Below are 21,525 nucleotides of genomic sequence, written 5' to 3' on the forward strand. Positions count from 1 at the left end.
CTTCTAGAAAGACAGTTAATACAAAAACATGTGGTGAGAATGTGAAACAAGCACAAGGTGAAAGTGAAACAGATGTGAATGAAGCACAGAAAGGGAAAGGTGACAGAAATGAGGCGATGCTAGAAAAGAAACTTCGATTTAAACTACCACAAGGGGAAAATGAATCATTTTTAAATGTTTATGAATTACAAAGAGAAAGCAATAATAGAACTGAAGCACCTCCAGATACAGAAAAGAAGCTGCTGTTCAAGGTTTTGAGAATATCTACAGGGATCAAAAATGATTTGTCATCTTCAAAAGGATCCTCTACAGTTAATTTAAAGTACCCTAAATTATCCTTATCAGACAGCATAACTTCCTCAAAATCATCCTCATTGGATAATCTGACATCTGCAGCATCATCTTCTTCAGACAATATGATCTCAACGTCATCCACACAGAGTACCAAACCAACTTTTCCTGAAAAATCAGAGTCGTCCAAACCAGAGTCAACAAAACCAAAGTGCCCAAAGCCATCTTTTTCAAACAAACTGAAGTGTTCCAAACCATTTTCCTCAAATAAATTAAAGTCTTCAACATCCTCCCTGCATAGAAAAAGATCCAATTTTTTTAATACAGAGGGAGTTAAAGCTCTCAAGAGTCATCTTTCAGGTCGAGCATTATCACATAAAAAATTATCAAAAGTAACTACTGGAACATGTAGATTACAAGACACAAATTTTAATTCTGTACAAAAACAAGTGCCCCAACTTCTTACAACTAAGGGAACAAATGACGCAACAAAGTCAAATACAAGTACTGTACAAAAAAGTAATGCTGAATCAGAGACACAGAAAATGGAGAATGAAATGGAATTGAAGTCAGATGTCAGTGGCAATAAGCCCCCAATTAATCTAATGTTAGACATAAACCCAGATACTGGAATCCCGTGTTTGGTGAGATACCCCACAACAACACCAGTCATTGATAATGTGAATCTGGAATCATCTAACGTGAAATCAGAACAAACGGAGTCATCAGATTCAGTGAGTCCAAGTGTACAAGGAATGTCTTCATTAATAAATCTAAGACTTACCATAGACCCAGTTAGTGGAAAACCAATGTTAGTGAAGTGTCCAGATGAACCATCCACCAGTGATTGTGATACTAGAAAACAGACACGTACAAGGTCTGATCAAGAGGAATCGAGGCAGCTGCCAAATTTCAGTTTACTGACACCTGTTGATGACCTAGATCCCAAATTAAAGAAGATCAAACTAATAAGTGAGGTACAAGATGTAAGTAAAACAATACCGAACTTCCAAAAACTGAGGCCAAAGCCTATGGATCAAAAAACAAAGGCAAAATTAAAACAAAAGAAATTGAAGAAATTGCAAGGTTTAAGTCCAAAGACGTCAAGTGTCAGAAAAACTAAACAAATGCCTGTTGTTCCAAAGGCTAAGCAAACATCAAAACATGGACTAAAAGGAGAACCTCAAATTTTAAATTCTCAGAGGCCAGTTATTCAGCAATCATCTGTTACCCAAGAGTTTGAGCCGACATTGAAACAACATGAAAATTGTCATGAATTAGTAGGACAGCCACAAGTATTGAGGTCAACTATGAAAGAACTTAAGCAATCGCCAGTTGCCCAAGAATCTAAGCCCACATTTAAACATCTTGAAGTGATAGGGGATCCACAAATCTCAAAAACGCCAAGGCCCATTTCCCAGAAAACTAAGCAATCTCCTGTTGTTGAAGAGTCTAAGCCAACATCTAAACAAAATGAATTAATAGGGGAACCGCAGATATTAAGGAATTTTCTCGAGGAACCTATTCCAACATTAAACCTAACATTAATTATAAACCCAGCTAATGGTATGCCTGTGCTTGTACGCTCACCAGACTTAATGACATCCAATCCAAATGATAAACACCTAAAACTGACTCTAGACCCGGTATCAGGAGAGACAGTCTTAGTTCCTGAGTCTGAAGATGATCCAGGGGAAAGTGTTTCTTAGGACCTATTATTTCCCTCAATATGTGTGATGGGGATTCACAGATGTAATTTAAACAGGATTCGTGAATCATAGTCCTCAGTATCTTCCCCCTGAGTTCTAACTTTTTTGTTGTCTGAAAAAATGCACGGGCTATTTAGGAAATAAATTTCATTAACAGGGAGTCATTAATTGCAATTGCTGTGCTGGCTTGATCCATGGTGCTTGTTATTAAAGCATAGAGGTAACTTTGCCAGAACAATTGCAACATTTATAATATGCGTTAACTGGAGAAATTTCTCCAACCCATAGAAAACTATTACCATACCAATTATTTTAATTTTTCTAAATCTCTGTTAGCATAGTATATTTAAAGAACATTTAGACAGTTATGTGACCATTGACTTGTATTATTTTGATCTTGTTACATGGAGAGGGTTTATACTTACGTTTTCATTCTAAGCTTGTCCAGCATTTTTCAACATTTCAACACTTGTTATTTTTTTTTTTTTTTTTTTTTTTTTGTCAATTGCACTTTTTTGACGAAATGTTATTAAAATATTAGACGTTGAACGTTGCATCTTTAAAGCAAGTTTGCGTTCATTGTCATTTCATTTTGACTTGGGTACTTTAAGATGAAGAAATTACCAAACCTCTTAAGTTTGCGCCTCCCAGGACAATGGAGTGTTGCAAAAAAAGAAAGTAGGATGTAAATGCTTCTTTTCAACAGAGGGAAGACATTTCAAAAGGAGAAAAGCTGAAATTGTTTGTATCGAAGGGGAAGATTTATCACACGGAAAACACATTCAAAAACGTTTCAACCCTTCAAAAGTTATGACCAAGGTTAAAGCTTTCTAATAGTAGTTAAAATTTTAAGGTCAAAGAGAAAAGGTCAAAATTGTTGTTTTCCTTCCCACAGGAAAGGCCTGGTCACAAGAAATACACATGCGAAAGATCAAAGTCCTAGCTTTAACAATTCAAAAGTTATGGGCAAGGTTAAAGTTTTTCAAAAGTAGGTTAAACTCCACTGTCATTGTCAAAAGGTCAAAAATATGTGTATCCAAGGGAAGGTCCTATCACAAGAAATTTGAAAACGCATGCCATGTGTGAAAGCCCTAGTACCAACCTTGTAAAGTTGTGGCCAAAGTCAAAGTATGTAAAAAAAAAATTGGTTAAAATCCATGGTCAAGGTGAACTATTTTGGTAACCGAAAAAAAATCCTGTCGCAAAGAATACAATGCGAAATATGAAAGTCTTCGCTCCAACAAATCAAAGTAATGGGCAAGGTTGAAATTTACAAGAATAGACAGGTAACAACTAGCCATCGTGAGCTAATATTACTGAGCTTTTCTGATCGAAAAGTGTCCATTTGTGTGTCTTGTATGTAAACCTTTCACATTTCGACTTATTCCTCAGAACCAATCGGTCAATTTCAACTTATCAGAAAGCGTGGTGGATGAAGGGGAGTTTAAGTTTGATCACATGAAGGACCACGCCTCTTCCAAAGGGAGGTAACTAATGAATAATGAAAATTATCTCAAGAACAGCTGGGGACGAAAAATGTAACATGTGAAAAATATGTAAAATAAGGTTTGTTCAACTCACGACCCCTTGCGGTAGTGTGAGCCACAACGGAAGAAAAAATTAAGGAATAAGTAAGAAATACATAGGGAAATTTCTATAAAATCTTTTTCTCAAGAATGGCAAAGCCTCGATTAGTTATTTTAATACAGAAGCATCCTCTGGTAGTGTAGATTCGAGTTTGTTCAAATCATGACGCCCGGAAGTAGGTTAGGCCAAAACAGGAGATCAAACAAAATAAATCGGAAAATATAGGATAAATCTGTGAATATTTTTTTTTTTAAACTGCAAAGATATGATCAGTCATATATTAATACAGATTCAAGATTGTTGAAATTATGGACCTGGCGGTCTGGCAGGGCCACAAAAGGGGATCAAAGTTATACAGTGGATTATATATGAAGTGTCTCTAAAATCTTCTAAAAATGGCAAAGCCATGATTAGTCTTGTTAGTACAGAAGCATCCACAGGCAGTGTAGATTCAAGCTTGTTCAAATCATGACCGCCAGGAATAGGCTGGGGCCACAACAGGGGATCCAAATTCTGCATAGAAATATATAGGAAATATCTTTTAAAAATCTATTTCTGAGATATGTCTCAATCAAGCGCGTCCCGAATTCGTAGTTTCAATAATGTACAGGTAAAGGAAATTTCTAAACAAGTTTTTATTATATTTCGGCTTGAAATGAATGCTCTAGCAACATATAAGTCATGATATTATACTGAAAATTGTCTAAAATTTTAACTTCAAATCTGTGTCCAATCCCTTTTATTTCTCTACATGTATCTTTAGAGTAATTATATATATATATATATATATATATATATATATATATATATATATATATATATATATATATATATATATATATATATATATATATATATATATATCCACATGTATCTTTAGAGTATTTTTTTTCTGTAGTTCAAAGAATTGGATGGTTTCGGGGAAAAAAATCAATTTTCTTGAAGGTGGCAGGGGACAGTTTTTTTTTCAGTGAAGCGAGTGCAGATAAGTGTTTATAACCTTGAAATTCCCCCTTATTAACTGTTTTACGTTTTGTATGCTAATTCAATATTTTTATGGAATTTGCATAATGGGAAGATTGCAGCAAATTAATAGCTAGCTGAATTTAAATATAGGAATACAGTGTCATATAACCGATGGCATATTGTTGAACTTACGGCTGAAAGATTCGTCCCTGAGATATCAATTGATATTTTTCGTTAATTTTACTATGCTAGAGGAAAATTAAAGATGTTATCTCAGAAATTGACAGCGTGATTTTATGGATCTTATCTTCCCTTCCAAAATAAAATTAGTGTTTCAAAATCCCTAGTTTTTAAAATTGACCGAGTAAATTGTCCAATTCTCAGGGGTTTATAAAATTGCCATATTTTTACAATAAACAAGAAATCGATATTCTGTCCTTTTGATGTTCAACTAAAAATACTAAGAATAATTTAAGTTATCGCAATAATTCATGAAGTGCTGTTTTTTCCTCGAGATACATAAAAGTTTCAGAATCCATTTTTTAAAATCGACTTTGGTAGAATGAACTTTTGAACTTTAAGAAACAAATAAGAAGGACAGCTAAAAAAAAATGTGAGACAGAATTAGGATATACAGGAATTGTATCATACTTATATCAAAGATATATTGAGGACATACGGGAGAATATATCAAACTTTTATCAAGAAGATTATAAGGATTAATGGAGCGGTATCATACTTATATTAAGGATATATTTAGGATAAACAGGAACGGACTCATACTTTAATGAAGGATACTTTAAGGATATAAAGGAGAGATGCCATACTTATATGAAGGATATATTTAGGATAAACAAGAGCGAAATCATACTTATATTAAGGATATTTTAGGATATACAGAAGCAGTATCATATCTATATTAAGGATATATTTAGGATATATACAGAAAAGGTATCAAACCTATATGGAGGATATGCAAACAGCAGTATCTTACTAATATCAAAATCTTATAGAGGATATAAAAGATCGGTATTATGCTTATATTAGAGATATGTGTAGGACATAAAGGAGCGGTCTCAAACTTATATTAAGGATATATATAAGGATATACAAGAGCAATATCATTCTTACGTTAAGGAAATATTTAGGTTAAATAGAATCATATGCAATGTCATACTTACAAAAAGGATATTTTAAGGATATATAGGAACAGTATCATAGTTATATTAAGGATATATTTAGGATATAAATGAGCGGTATCATACTTATTTTAAGGATATACAGGAACGGTTTCATACTTATATTAAGGATGTTTTTAGGACTTTTATGAGCGCTATCAGACTTATATCAAGGGTAATATATTAAGGATGTACAGGAACGATGTCATAGTTATATTAAGGATATATTTAGGTTATACAGGAACGGATTCATACTTATATTTGGGATTAATTTAGGATATAAAGGAGCGGTTTCATATTACACTAAAGTTATATGAAAGATATACAGTAGCAATATCATACTTGTATTTATTATCTTTAGGATAACAAGGGCGATATAAAACTTATATAAATGAAATTTTTAAATGTACATGCGCATTTCATACTTCTTTAAGGATTGATTTAGGATTTAGGATGAGCGGTATCATATTTGATTAAGGATATATTTAGGATATTTAGGAGCGGTATCATACTTATATCAAGGACATAGTTCAGGATGTTCAGGAACGGTATCAAACTTGCATTAAGGATATATTTAGAATATACAAGACCGATATCATCATATATTAGGTTTGTTGGTAATACTGCAAATTATGCATAATTGGTGGGAAAAGTAAATTTTGGGTGGACATATTACAAATCAGTTTTGAAAGGCACGATATGTAATATGGAGATAATGAACAGTATTCAAGCTCAAAGTCCATTAAAACAATACAAATCGGGATCAGAGCAAACGCGGACCTCAAAAAGGTCAGAGGTGGATTCAGGTGCCATGGACGAGTGAGCATCCACTGCCGACCGGTCACACCCCCAGTGTGCTCCTTGTCATGATCAGGAAATTACAGAAAAATCCGTAGACAATTCAGTGTGTAAATAATGACCTAACAATTAGTATGTAAAACGTTAGTCAGTATATGACTTAATGATAGATTGTATTTGCTGACAAGGTCATTCTATCGACCACAGAACTTACGAAATGATGACTTTAAATGAGATCGTTGATATTCTAGTTTCATCAAGTAGTTTGTCAATATCTTGCCTCGTTTTAGAAATTTTTCTTACGGAGATCTTGTCCTTGCGTATCGAATCAATTGAGAGACGTAAACCCCGCATGCAGGTGATAAGGGTACATGTATATTGCTACCATAGTAAGGGAAGTTGACGATTGAAAAGTTAGTCATCACTTTTATCATAAATTTGTTATTATAACAATTGAAGTTTTTTTCTAGTAAAATTTTCAAATCTGAAACAATTGTGTCAGATTCTGTGGTATTGAAACCTTGAAATTGACCCTTATAAACTGTTGTTTTAATATGTAAGCGCTGAGAAAGCTAATTCAGTATTTTAATATAATTTGCATTAGGGTAGTTTACAGCAAATAGATAGCTAGCTGTTAGAATTTATATAGGAATACAATATCCTTCAATCAATAACAAGTTGTTGAACTTTATGAGAAAACGAGTTAAGGATTCGGTCATAAATATTTCACGAAATAACTTTCCGTCGAATTACTCAGTCAAAAAATATATAATTATGATATCTCAATAACTAAAATTAATTAATTTTCCCTTCCATGATAAAAATAAAGTTTAAATTCCCTATTTTTTAAAATTGACTGAGTAAATTGCTACAATTCTCAGTGGTTTAAAAATGCCAGTTTTTCTACATTAAACAAGGAATTAATATTCTGTCCTTTTAATGTTCAGCTAAAAATACTAAATGTAATTAAAGTTATCGCAATAATTCATGAAGTGCGGGGTTTTTTCCTCGAGATAATAAAAGTTTAGAATCAATTTTTTTAATCGACTTAATATCATTGGCAGAATTCTAGAAGGTTTATAAGAATGAACTTTTAGAAACGAGTACATGTTAAAAGGGAGACTAAAGAATCATTTTAATACAGATTTATGATATACAGGAGCTATATCATACTTATATTATAAATATATTAAGGATTTATAGGAGAAGCAACAAACTTATATTAAGGATATATAGGATTGGTATCTTACTTATTAAGGATATACTTTGGATATATATGAGCGATATATTACTTACATAAAGGACATATTTAGGATATATACGAAGGGTATCATACTTATGTAAATTTTGTTAGCAATACTGCAAATGATCCTGAATTGATAGAAAATTTTAATTTATGACTAATGCTAATTTCATACTTTGGATCTTAAGCACTCTCACTATGCTAGGAGGCAACATCCAACTGATTCTGTGCTCTGTGTTGACTTGGACAAAGGCTACCCTCTTCCAGACATACTATACTGCAGATACTGACTTAGATGACAAAGTATTTTATGATTCTCTTCTATCAGCACATGAGTCTGACTCTCTAACTTTATGTTCCACTATGTGTGGTGAAAACTGTAATTGTCTTGGCTACAACTCCCAGAGAAAGAGGTGTCGTCTTTATAAATCATGTGATTCTGTGAATGTAACAGATTATGAAGCGGGCTGGACGTATTACAGATCAGTGTTGAAAGGTACGAAACGTTTATAAAAAATCTAAATTGTATGCCTACGGAAGCCCAATTCAGAACTTATGAAAAATATTTCTTTTTGGCATTGTCAAATTTTATTCATTATAGCAACTTTTTTTGGAATTTGTGATAATGAATTGTTTCGTTATAATAAATTTGTGAATTCGTTATTATAACGAACAAAATTCTGCTCATGGCTTTAAAAAACATATACTGATACATGTATAATGTTTATGTAACACAATCTTAAGTCAAATATTTACAGTGACTTTGTTTCAACGTGTACAATTATAAATGTGAGAAAAAAAACTATTTATATTTCCAATCTACAGATCTATTTTATCATAGAACAAAATTCCTTCATCTTTACATACACTGTACATAGATAAAAAAATAAAGTTTAAGATAATTCATTATAAACTTAAGCTTATTAATTCTGTAGGAGAGGGTTGGCTGTTATACAGAACACATCATTACTTACTTATCAAGAATAGAAACACATGGCACAACGCAAAGGTAAGAATTATATGTCTGTTATATTATACGAGGGTTGTCCCAGAAAACGCGAACTTTTTGAATATTTCAAAAACTATTCGACCAAAATAAATAATTTTTTGCAACTTGTTGGGAGATAGAATTTTTGCTATTTTGACAGAATATTTTAATGTTATAATGTCATATGCATGTAAAAATATCATTTAAAGGGTGTCAAATATCGGTACTCGGTGCACGGCATTTTTTCTTTCTTTTTGAGTTTTAGAAATAGCATTGTAAGTGAAGTTTTCTTTATTACCAGGCTATACGGAAATATAATATGAAAAAAATACCTCCATAAAAACTCTACGATCTGGAGTACTCATGTGTAAAAATTCATTAATTTGGCGTCACAAGTGACAAAATATGACGTTAGATGCCAAAACACTTTTACTAAGATATTGTCAATCAAAGTTCTGAAAGTACTGAAAAGCGGTTAGCATGCTTTCATCACAGATTCTAAGATTTACAAAAAAAAATTGCATGAAATGATATTAAAGTACGAGAAGCAGACATTCCGAACTTTGGAACATTTTACTTAATGACAAAACCAATAATATCTCATTCGTACACCAAGACATCATTTTTTTTTTATTGATTGATGTCACAAATGCAAGTTTAAAAATATCAAAATGTGATTTCTTGAGTTTGAAGGACAGAAAGCGCAATTTCTAAAATTCACTTTCGGTGGCGATCGAAAGCGCTCAGGACGAAAAAAAGTAAATTGATTTAGATTTATCTGTCATGCTGTATGGTGTCTGAGATCAGGTAATTGTTAGGTTGCTATAGCACACAATTTAAAAAGAAAAAACTTTGATAATTCAGAATTTTTAAATTAATGAACTTGGAGTAGCTTCAGATCTTTAGCTCGCTGGTCTGAAAAAAAAGACAGACAAAGAGATCTTGTCAGTATTTTTTCGGACAGCTTCAGTTCTGTAGCTATAATTTGAAGAAAAGGTAAACTAGTCGGATCAAAACAAAACAACTACACTATAGATTTAAACTATACACAGGGCTCACGGCGAGTGTGACAGCTCAACTGCGGATGCTTACTTCTCCTAGGCTCCTGATACAACCTCTGGAATTTTCAGGAGTCCGTGTTTTAAGCCATCTTAACATATTTGTATTGTTTATATTGTTGATCTTTTGAGGTCGATCACTGTTCGTTATCTTAACCTTTTACATTTAAATGTTAAAGTTCAATATAGGGATTCTGTATTTTTGAGATACTGAATACTTCCGTTTTATATTATGTGCTACTACGGTACTATCCTCACTGGAAGAGGGATAAGTAAACTAGATGATCAAGTTTTAAGAAATGTACATTATTGACCATGCAAACAATTTAAATGTTCAAATGAGTAAATGGTACATGGATATATGACAATCATTTAAATAAAGCAAAAGTCTTGCACAATATATATAGGGACAGATACTGAGTAATTGGCACATACTTTTCAAGCAATAATCTTGATATCAAAGAAAGCGTGTGAAAAGTAAAGTTGTTGTTTAAGCCAACTATACTAGTGGTTCACCATAAGTATGTATTATTTCACGTGTATACTTAATTTTCATTGTTTGATGAACAATTTATTTGTCCTTCGCAAGAATTATCCAGTTAACAATGTCACTTACTTCAATATTCAAATTAATATGTCAGCAAAGCAATTTACATTGATATCTTTTATTAATAACAAGTATGTGAATTTCTATCAATGTGCGTACATCTGTATTTTCATTTTTATTGACAAAGACGCAAAATAAAAATCATAATTACCGGTAACAGTTTGAACAAATTTAGAAATATGTTTACAACTTACATATTTTTCCAAAAAAATTTAATAAGTTTTCAAATAATAATTAATTATTATTTTAAATCTTTGTTCATTGCCAAGATTCTTTTTTTACGACTCTTTCATTATCTTTTTAAAATTTTCTCTGCTAAATCTTGTATATTTTATAAAGGTTGATGAATTTGAGAAGAGGATCACGATGACGAATAATCTTTTTATATCTTTTTGTATTTTTTTTATTTTACTATTTTCGGTTTCCCGTAATATTTTTTTTTCTGAAAAATAAAAGAAAGTGATCGTTTATGATTGTTTGTAATAAAAAAAGAGTTCAGATTGTATCCCTGTGAGCTAAACTTTTAAAATCTTTTAATAAGAGAAGAAATAATTTTTCATTATGAAAGTAATTCCATTGTTTCTATTAAAACAGTCGTACAATTTACAGAAACTTAAAATGTATTTAATGATTTTAATAAAAGCATTTTGATAAAAGCTTTTTTTCATATATTACTTCACTTAATAAAAGGTATGTCTAAATACTTTGTAAATTCGTAAGAGAAAATCAAATTCGAGAGTCCCACCGATGTTTTGCAGTCGGTAATAACCTTCAACCCCTTTAGTCAGCAATGAACCCATCCACCCAGTGCCCCATCGTAGCATAATTAGGTCAAATAATTATGGCGGTCTGCAAATTGTTCATGAGGGGTGCTGTATAATTTATACAAAATCGTTCAATTCCCAAAAATAAACATTAGCTATAAATAACGGCTGCAGGAATTACTGACGAGTTTATACTATGCAGGTAACCCCTAAAATTCAAGCCGAGCGATTATCTAGGCTATTGGTAGCGATGGTAAACAGTTCATAGGTAGTGCTTAGACGAAGCTTCCGGTGTTGCATAGGTAGCGCTTTGACGAAGCTTCCGGTGTCAACAAAAGTTGCGTAAGACCTTTGGTTACATGACATAAAGCGATTAGCGTATACGCTAACCACTTAAAAATGCTGGCATTGGGCGATATAATGCGGAACATCAAATTATCAAGCAATGCTTTTAAGCAGGAATATGACTCCTATCCATACGGGAAAAGAAATATAAATCTCGGACACTGATTTATACCTAGTTCAAGAAGCTCGAGGAGGGCTTGACTGGTTCTTCGATGGAAGAAGCGTTTGGTAGACCAATAAACTGAAAAGTCAAAAGCTGGACGTCATTCGTGGCGACCGCCGTTTATAACTATGCGAGCAGTTAGGTAAACTTATGACCGGGGTTGGGAAATTGTCTTTTAGAAGAATTAATTCTGCGATCTTTCGGAAACGCTAATATCTGTGATGGATAACTTTGTAACTAAAAGAAAATTAAATGGAGTGTCGAATTTATGCTTCAAACGAATTTTATCAGACGCACGATTCCAAAATAAATTCACAAACGTCACGAGCTACGTTTTGACGTCGTCAGTGTTGCATCGTTAGCTATTTTGTGAGGTTCGTTTACCCGAGAGGAAAAAAATTATTTATAGAGATATTTTATTGAATTTTTTATGCATTAATCAAAAAATGCTGAATATGGTATTTGCCAATTTTTAACTTTATAGCATTAGTGAAACGAAAGATATTGAAAATGTTCGCGTTTTTCCGAGACTATTCTCGTACATAGAGCATCCTGACATGAACACACACGTGCCTCTTGATGCCATAAAACAATAGCATATATGGTTCATTTTGATTTGATAACTTGAAACATGCAGTAGCATGGTTTAACATACTACCACCCTTAAATAGCCCACAGCCCATGACTTTGCTAATACCTTCTCTCTAATAAATGCTCTCTCAGTTTGCGTATACACATACAGTAGATGACTTCATGGGACAAATGAAGGTCATTCACATTCATGAAATAAATTACTATAAAAATTAAAGCAATTTCTAGCCTATCCAATAAAATCCTTTGCAATCGTTCAAGACAGTCTTCCTTATCTGCCTTTACTGACAACTGGAATATTTTGAAGTCACAATGGAAAATTATTTAGACATTACTGTATACCAATTAATATTTACATTTCTAAATATGTTTCCTTAAGATTCTTTGCAAATTAGAAGACTGTTCATTTCCTCATGAACTGCCATGGATGAGCATGAATATCTCCATTGTAACGTCAGAGTACCTTACTTGACGTCAAAACTATAGTGCAAACTGTTTTGCTTTAAAAATGACAGTTGAATTGCGTAAATTGTGAAAGAAAAAATAATGTAAATATAAGAAATTAATTTAATTTTTGAAGATTCATGAGGTACATGAACTACAACGCTTCACGCCGGTTCATGTCCTTATGAATCTTCATGAGTTTACAACAAATTTTCTTTGTCCATTTAATTGTCGATCGAATAAAAGCTCATAAGACATAAATTATGAATGGTTTTGGTCATTGCTGTGACGTTTTACAGAACCAAGTTCAAGTTCAGTGTATTCACCAAACCAAAATATTAGTACATGGGATACATTAAACCATATATACATTTCAAAAACTGGTCAGGGGTACATAGAATATACATATACAGTACAAAACATGAGATTAAATGAAAATAAATAGAAAAAAATAATAATGAGAAAGAAAGTGGGAGATATGTCAAGGACACACAGCATACTAAACTTTTAGAATAAACATACCAGTACGTAATTTTTTCATGATTTTTTTTCGTTTTTGAGTAGTCATTCGTTCCGTAAAAATTTATAACATTTCGTCTGTGAGAATAATAATTACCAAGGTATTTTTTTCTTACATTAACTAATCCTTTACACTCTAAAACATAATGAAATTCATTAGCAATTTGAGCATAATTACAAAGTCTATAAATTCTTTCACAAAGTGGTATACCTTACCATCTTCCACTGTCTATTGTGGATGATGATTTGTTGTACGAAATTTAAAAAGTATATTTCTAAATTAAGGAGATAATTTACCATTATAATTTTCAAATCCAAAGTTTTGTTTGAAGATTCTTTAAATATGTCCTTTTGAGGAATTATTTACATTACTGAACCACTTTTGAATAAATTGATCTTGTAATATTTGTTTTAAAGTAGCGGTTATCCATTTATTATTAGTCCCCTACCGGTGAAACCGGAGGGGACTATAGGTTTCCTCTGAGTCTGTCCGTCCGTCTGTCCGTCCGTCTGTCTGTCTGTCTGTCCGTCTGTCTGTCTGTCTGTCCCTCTGTCTGTCTGTCAGTCTGTCCCACTTGGTTTTCCGCACTTTTCTCCTAAACGCTTGCAGATATTGAGCTGATTTTTGGTATGTGAGTGTATCTTGATGAGTTACAGAACAAGTTTGCATTTCGTTCCTCTTCACTGATTTTTGACGGAATTACGGCCTTTTCAATTTTTAGGGGTTTTCCGCAATTTTCTTCTAAACGCTTTCAGATATTGAGCTGATTTTTGGTATGTGGCTTTACCTTGATTAGTTATAGATCAAGTTTGCATTTCGTCCCGCTTCATTAATTTTTGACGGAATTATGGCATTTTCAATTCTTAACAGGAACCAGATTACACTTGCCGGTAGGGGACTAGTATTGCTAATGCAATACTCTCAGAATGCTTGTTTATACTGACACCCTGTTCATACCCCATTCATTTCATAACCCACACATTTTCTGTATGCAGTTTAACCATGGGCTTGTTAAATTTCCGTCACAATAAAGTTTAAACGATGCTTATAATTTTATTTTGCGTGTCTGAAAATAGATTTGCCAAATGAAATCATTATACAATATACCGAGATATACAGAGGAAAACGACTCTTTTCACCATTCATGTAGACCATGAACGCTGGCTTGGATCTTTTCAAATTAGATACACACTTTAAAAATTTCAGATATTTGAAGGTTCAATAACATCAAGATTTTCATCGCCTCATACTTCAGAGCCATTCAATAAAACTGGTACAATAACTTTATCAAAATGATCAAACTGATAATTTAAATTGTGTATATTTTCTTATAATATCATACATGGCGTTTTGTGCTTGTTCATCAAGATGATTTTTGTTTGCTTCACAAAAGGGACTTGTGCGTGCAAATACATTGCTTAAATATTTAAATTCTTGAACATTGTCTATTAGTAAATTGTCACAATACAATATTTTTAACATTAGACCTCTTGAAAATACAAGAATCTTTGTTTTTAACATTTACTTTAAATTTCCATTGTAAACAACATGCCCAAAATTTCGTGAAGAGCATGTTCTAGTTCATCGGCTGATTCAGTCATAATTACAGTTTTCATCCTCATAAAAAAGAACCAATAGTTTTAAAATACATTAGTAATTCGTTCTCAATGATGCTTGTAATACTTGGTATACCTACAACATTCAATAAAACGTTCAGTAAAAATTCCATAAGATCATTTATATACATCGAGAATTAAAAAAAGGGGAAAAAAGTTTTTCTTCCTGTCCTACTCCGACATTACAGTTAAAAAATTCTGTTGACACGCCATTCATTTTAACCGTAGACTTAAGTATATCCTATCCTCAGCCAGGAAGGATAAGTCTTAAATTTATTATTTTATTTAAAAAGTCTCAAAACGAAGCTTGAGATTGAGATCTTTTCGTGCAACAATTTTCATTTTATGCATCTTAATATGATTCAAGGTTCATTGAAGTCGTAGAAACGGTCTTTTTAAAAGTTGACATTTGTACCCCATAAAAGAAAAAAAATGAATTCATTTTTAGAGAAATCGAATTTCCTTTAGTCTAGCATAAGATATCACTGCTAAGTATCATGGTATGAAATAAGATGTGATATGTGATGTCTAGCAATGAAAGCACAAACTTTTTACACTATGTATTATATGACAATTGAAGTAAAAAGAAGAACTAAAATACTGTACAAGCATTAAAAAAATTCAATTTTCTCCAAATGCCTGGATACCTATAGTTTTCTATCCTAAATTATATTTGTTGATCGATTTTTCAATTAGAAAATGCATCCCTGGTGTTTTTCTTCGCATTTCCTGAAAATATATTTGAGATTTGTTAATTTTCCCTATATAATATGAATAACTATAAAGATGAACTTTGAAGAAATTCCATGGGTAAATTCACGTTCCTATGTGAAATCAGAGACATTTTTGTGAGCATTTTCAATTACTTAAAAGCTGATTTTCAGAACCTGAGGATCGGACTACCTTAACATCTTTGTTCATATTTTGAATTTATTAGGGGTTGATGGAAAAAAATAAATGAAAAATGTATTATAATCCATTGTTCTTTGTATAAGTTTTAAGTCCCCATGATTATTCTTCTTCATGAAATATATGGAGATATCGAACAGTATTCACGCTCAAAAGTCCATTAAACAATACAAATTTTGGAGCAGAGCAAACGGACCTCTAAAACATCAGAGGTGGGATCAGGTGCCATGGAGGAGTGAGCATCCCCTTCCGACCGGTCATAACCGCCATGTGCTCCTTGTCATGATCGGGGAATAACGGAAAAATCAGTCCACAATTCAGTGTGTAAATAATGGCCTAACAATTAGTATGAAAAACGTCAGTCAGCATTTGACTTAATGATAGATTGTATTTGCTGACAAAGTCATTGTATCGACCATAGAACTTAAGAAATGATGACTTTAAACGAGACTACTGATAATCTTGTTTCATCAACTTGTTTGTTAATAACCTACCTCGTTTTAGAAATTTGTCATACGTAGAGCATGCTCTTCCGAATCGAATCAATGAGAGATATAAACCCCGTATGCAGGTGATAAACTTAAGGTATATTGCTGCATAAGTAAGGGAAGTTGACGATTAAAAAGTTAGTCATCACGTTTATCATAAAGCTTTGTAGTTGGATTACCATTAACGCTCTTTCTAGTAAAATATCCAAATATGATACAGATGTGTCAGACTCTGTGGTATCTTTTATTTCAAGCTCACCGGGATATATCGTATCGACATAAGAAGTGAAATAACCATTGTTAATTGACAATACGTCGTCGATATATCTAAATGTTGAATTGAAGGCCACATCAAGTGTTTTCTTCTTTTCACGTTTAAGAATTTGAACAAATTCTGCTTCATATGAATACAAAAATAGGTCTGCTAATAACGGGGCGCAATTGGTACCCATGGGAAGCATACAGTTTTAGCATCTGTTGATTGTGAATTGCTTATTTCAAATTGAATTTAAAAAGGTTTTCATAGCTTTGAGACTGGTATACAGGAAAGGACAGATCACTCTAACTGCAGCACGTTTATCACTTGAATGTTTTTACAAAATACAAGTCGGTAGATTGAAACTTCATTCAAAATCTTTGTAAACTGTAATTATTATTTTCTTATTTAATTTTGTTTTAATGTAAATACAGACATTTTGAGAATAAAAAGTAACACCACTTCTTTATTCTGAAAATTTCCATGACATAATTTGCCATTGTCATTGTTCTACACACGATCACGATATTTACATGAATAACGCTTAGCATAACGAATGACTGGTTAAATATCGGCGAGCCTGAGTTGCTCGCGGATCTCGCAAATTTTTCTTGCACGCGTTTAAAAGTTGGTTAACAGTATATAAGTTTTCCGGATTTGCTTAGTATTTGTATTCAGTAAATGCTGTATTTTGTGTTGCAATGCTGTAATTTTTTCAGTTTGTATTGTCTTGTTACATTTATATTGATTTAAGGAATAACTGTCTCATTTTTTGGTTTCATGATGTGATCAATCGATTGGCTTGCGTGATAATTTGCATAAAGGCATTTATGCATAAAATTATCACGCAAGCCAATCGATTGATCATCTTCATAAAATCAAAAAATCTGACAGTTATTCCTTATATTTACATGCTCGTGATTCTGCATATTCACGCGCTACAAGCCCCGCTTCTATCTCTATTTGTCCCGCCCCGCACGTGATTTTTTTTTCACCACGCCTATCGATGAACCAGTAGATTTATGTAGAAATAATGTATTTTTACTATTTGAAATTTTATCTCGGACAAACACATTGGAAATGTAAATATATCTATTTATAATGAAGGCACAGAAGCTTTGACAGATTTCAATATGAAAATGTAGTGTCTTAATCAAAATGCAGGTAAAACTAATTTTGCATATTTTCATTCTCCTCCATTTTAATATATACATATGTATTTTTAACCAATGAGCCTAATTGCAATAAAAGACTCGTTTCAACATTTTCAGAAAGAGTGTGAAAAGCTAGGGGCCTACTTGGTTACCATAGAGACAGAGGAAGAAAATTCATGGCTAACAGAAATGTTTCTGCCAGCCTGGGATCCTGGTACAATTTTGCTTTCCGTAATTTCCCGATCATGACAAGGAGCACACGGCGGGTGTGACCGGTCAGCAGGGGATGCTCACTCCTTATGCCACCTGATCCCACCTCTGATGTTTTGGAGTCCTTGTTTTCTCTGCCCCCGATTTGTATTGTTTAAATGGACTTTAATTTTGTCTTGAATACTCTTCATTATCTCTATATTTCGTTTGTTTGTTTTTTCTTCGGGTTTTATTATTATTATTAGTGTGTGTGTGTGTGAGTGTGTGTGTGTGTGTGTGTGTGTGTGTGTGTGTGTGTGTTTGTTATGTGTATGCTGTATTTAAGTTGAATATTTTATGCAGGTGTAAAGACGAATAATGTTCGTCATAGAATAATGACCAGGGGTCATTTTTCAACGACAAAAAATAACCCCAAGCCGTAGAAAAAATTATTTTTTGTAGAAGAAGAGCCTAGGGGTAATTTCTTTATATGTGCGTCCTATAAAAAAAAAAATGACCCCTTTTCCAACAGAGTGATACAAAATTTATAACAGATGATTGATGCCAAGGTTTGAACCTCAATGTTCAATTCTTTCTTATGCCCTTTTTGACCAACACTGAACGAACGCGCAATTAAAATGCAATAAAACTGAATTACATTTACATGCATATTTCTATCTTTCAAGCCTATCGTGTTCTCAGCACATATTGAAAATCGCAAAATGGCTACTATTAGTCATAACCCTTAACGTAATTTCCCTTTATGACTGTCTTCCATTTGTTTCATATTTGGATATTTGACTGATTATAGACATTCATAGTTAAGTAACAGACAAGCGGGATGTTCTGACGTTTCAATGGTAAACATGTCTCCAGTATGTATTCAGCATGTATTCCGCATGCTTAGAGTATGATCAACTTTTTTATAAAAAGGTGAAGGAAGAAAAATGAATGAGATAAGGTTTCGGAAATAAATACGGAAAGTTATGCAATGTAATATTTATATATATTTTTTAATGACATAAAAGGTCGTGCAAATGAGATAAAATGTATCGCAAATGACATTATATCTCGTGCCAAGGACATACTGTGGATATATTTCCAAATGAAAAAGGGGGAATAACGAACAGTGATGACTTCAAAATATCCACAAACAATACAATTCTGTTAACAGGGCATACAAAAGGACCCCGAAAACTGCAGAGGTGGGATCAGGTGCCTAGAAAGAGTAAGCAAGGTAAATGGGACATTCCGTTGTCGAATTGATAATCATAGTATCATGGATGATAATCAGTAGGTCAGCAGTATCATGGATGATAATCAGTAGGTCAGTAGTATTATGGATGATAATTAGTAGGTCGGTGTTTATAAGGATGATAATTAGTAGGTCGGCGATTATATGGATAATAATTAGTAAGTCGGTGTTTATATGGATGATAATAAGTAGGTCGGTGATTATATGGATGATTATTTGTATGTTAGATGTTATGTGAATATATGGTATGTATGGTTATGTCAATAGTTATGTTAATTATAGTTGGTAGTTCAGTGGTTATATGGGTAATAATCGGTAGATCAGTAGTAAAATGCAAGATAATCAGTCTCCCGACTTTAATTATACGTGATTACCGTATCTAAATAATACAATCTTTCTTATAACAAATTAGGGTTTTTTTAGTTCGGCAATTGCATCTATTCATTATCCTACTGCTAGCAAGTTCATTTTTGTCAGTGCTCTATCATATTTTTAAGTTAATTACTTCTAAAATTGCTTTTACATATTTCAGTGGAATGCAGTCCATGGTGGGATTGTTGTTCACATTGGATTGGTGCAAACGATATTGCCCAGGAGGGGAGATTCGTCTGGACAGAAACCAACCGTGACGTCACTTCTTACTCCAACTGGCATCCAATGGAGCCTGATGACAGCGGGGGACAGGATTGTGTCCATATATGTCGTCAAGGGGTTTGGGGGGATACCCCGTGTGGCGAAGTGTATTCATACATTTGTGAAAAAGATTAAAAATATATATAACACGTTGTGTGTGAATAATCATAAATGAAAAAAAAGTTTCTTCAGATACAAAGTAAGAAAACATTTCTATAGATATATCCACTGAAATATCGTAAAATGAATTTTCTAAAAACAGTTTACAAATTTTGCTGTTGCATTTCATTTTAATATAAAGAATGCCCAGATGAAAGTAATACATCAGTACGAAGCACTGTTTACAAATTAAATGTATATAAGGAAAAGTCATTCTTTTTTCAAATGAACAATAGCTTGTTATAAACAAAATTCAAAAGCTTTGTCAACTTGCGGGAAAAAATTGTTATATCTTGTCGAAATATATTTGCACCTCAAGCAAAGTTATGGACAACCTATAGATTGCAAATAAAAGAGTGAAAATATGGACAACAATAACTGATGCATAAGATATGGGGAAAAAACCCATAAAAATAAGTGAGCAGAGCACAGATATGCATATCCAACAAAAACTGAAATGCGAGTAGTGATATGGAAAAACTAACATATACTGATAATGTAGTCGACATTTGGGCAAACTACAAAAATACCGGATTCCTCGCAAAGACATGGCCAAGAAAAATTAGATACACTAGCAGAAATATGGACAGCCAACAAAACATTAAGCGATCAGAGATATAAAAAAAAAAACAACGGAAACTCGTCGTCATAACCGCTCGGTGATTTTAATTTTTTTAAAAAGATTTTCCTTAAATAAAAGCTTGACGTGGAAACATTATACCCATATTAAGAATTATTTTAAGTACCGGCTCCAGGGCCATAAAACTGAGACGAGCTAACTTTTGGTCTAAATCTCACTTTTTCAAAAGGAATATATGGTGGAAAAGTGAGACTGAGATCAAAAGTGAGCTCGTCTCAGTTTTATGGCCCCGGAGCCAGGTCTGTGTAAAAATCATGCAAAGGGTGGTATATGAAGTTTAAAAGAATTTGATGATTTTCAACACATAGTTTTCTCTTATACTATGAACCGTGTATGCAAAATGAAAAAAAAATTTTGGTTCATGGTTACCATGGAAACATGGGTAAAGAAATTTCCCTAGCAACCGGCCAATTTTCAGCTTGGATGGAAAAAAAATCGTTTATATATCAGGCTCAAATTAAATTTCTTTTTTAATGTTTTTATTCTCAAGATAAATATCTTAAGCGTTTTCATAATTAAAAAATATAGAAATTAGATTAAAAGATGTCTGTGATAGATATGAGTATATATAGATGTTTTGTCTTTTTAGCTGACGCAGCATTTTCTTTGATTTTGGAATTATTCAATGTCTATTTTTTCTAATACAGACATCGTGTGTATATAACATTAAAGCAGAGGATTTTTTCTTTTAGAATTTGATTTAAGAAGCCTTTAATTTTTAAAAATTCCTATCCGCTGCCTAGCAAATTTTCTGGGGTGAAATTAACCCTTCGTACAGTGTTGTGAGAAAAAATATGGTCAAAACAATTAACTACAATGTGAAGTTCAAACAAGTGTTTTTTAAAACTGAAATACTGAATATTAAACAATGATAATTTTCTAGAGGGTCCAATTTTTTTCTCATTTCAATATACAGCTTAAATAACATTTAAAATTCATTCATTAATTAGAAGGCATTGTACAATGTATGGGAC

General features: G+C 32.6%; 1 protein-coding gene across 1 annotated transcript; it reads left to right on the top strand.

Moving 5' to 3' along the window:
* The first annotated feature begins 7,970 nt into the window (after nucleotides 1-7,970).
* On the top strand, nucleotides 7,971-19,887 carry LOC133176112 (uncharacterized). Its single transcript, XM_061311276.1, has 5 exons — nucleotides 7,971-8,268; nucleotides 8,708-8,781; nucleotides 17,793-17,889; nucleotides 19,039-19,101; nucleotides 19,652-19,887. The coding sequence occupies exons 1-5, from the start codon at nucleotides 7,971-7,973 to the stop codon at nucleotides 19,885-19,887; spliced, it is 768 nt and encodes a 255-aa protein (XP_061167260.1).
* The last annotated feature ends 1,638 nt before the right edge of the window (nucleotides 19,888-21,525 follow it).

This window comes from Saccostrea echinata, unplaced genomic scaffold (assembly GCF_033153115.1).
Source record: "Saccostrea echinata isolate AGI-Se365-2 ecotype Australia unplaced genomic scaffold, CSIRO_AGI_Sech_v1 ptg000066l, whole genome shotgun sequence".
NCBI classification, from domain to species: domain Eukaryota; kingdom Metazoa; phylum Mollusca; class Bivalvia; order Ostreida; family Ostreidae; genus Saccostrea; species Saccostrea echinata.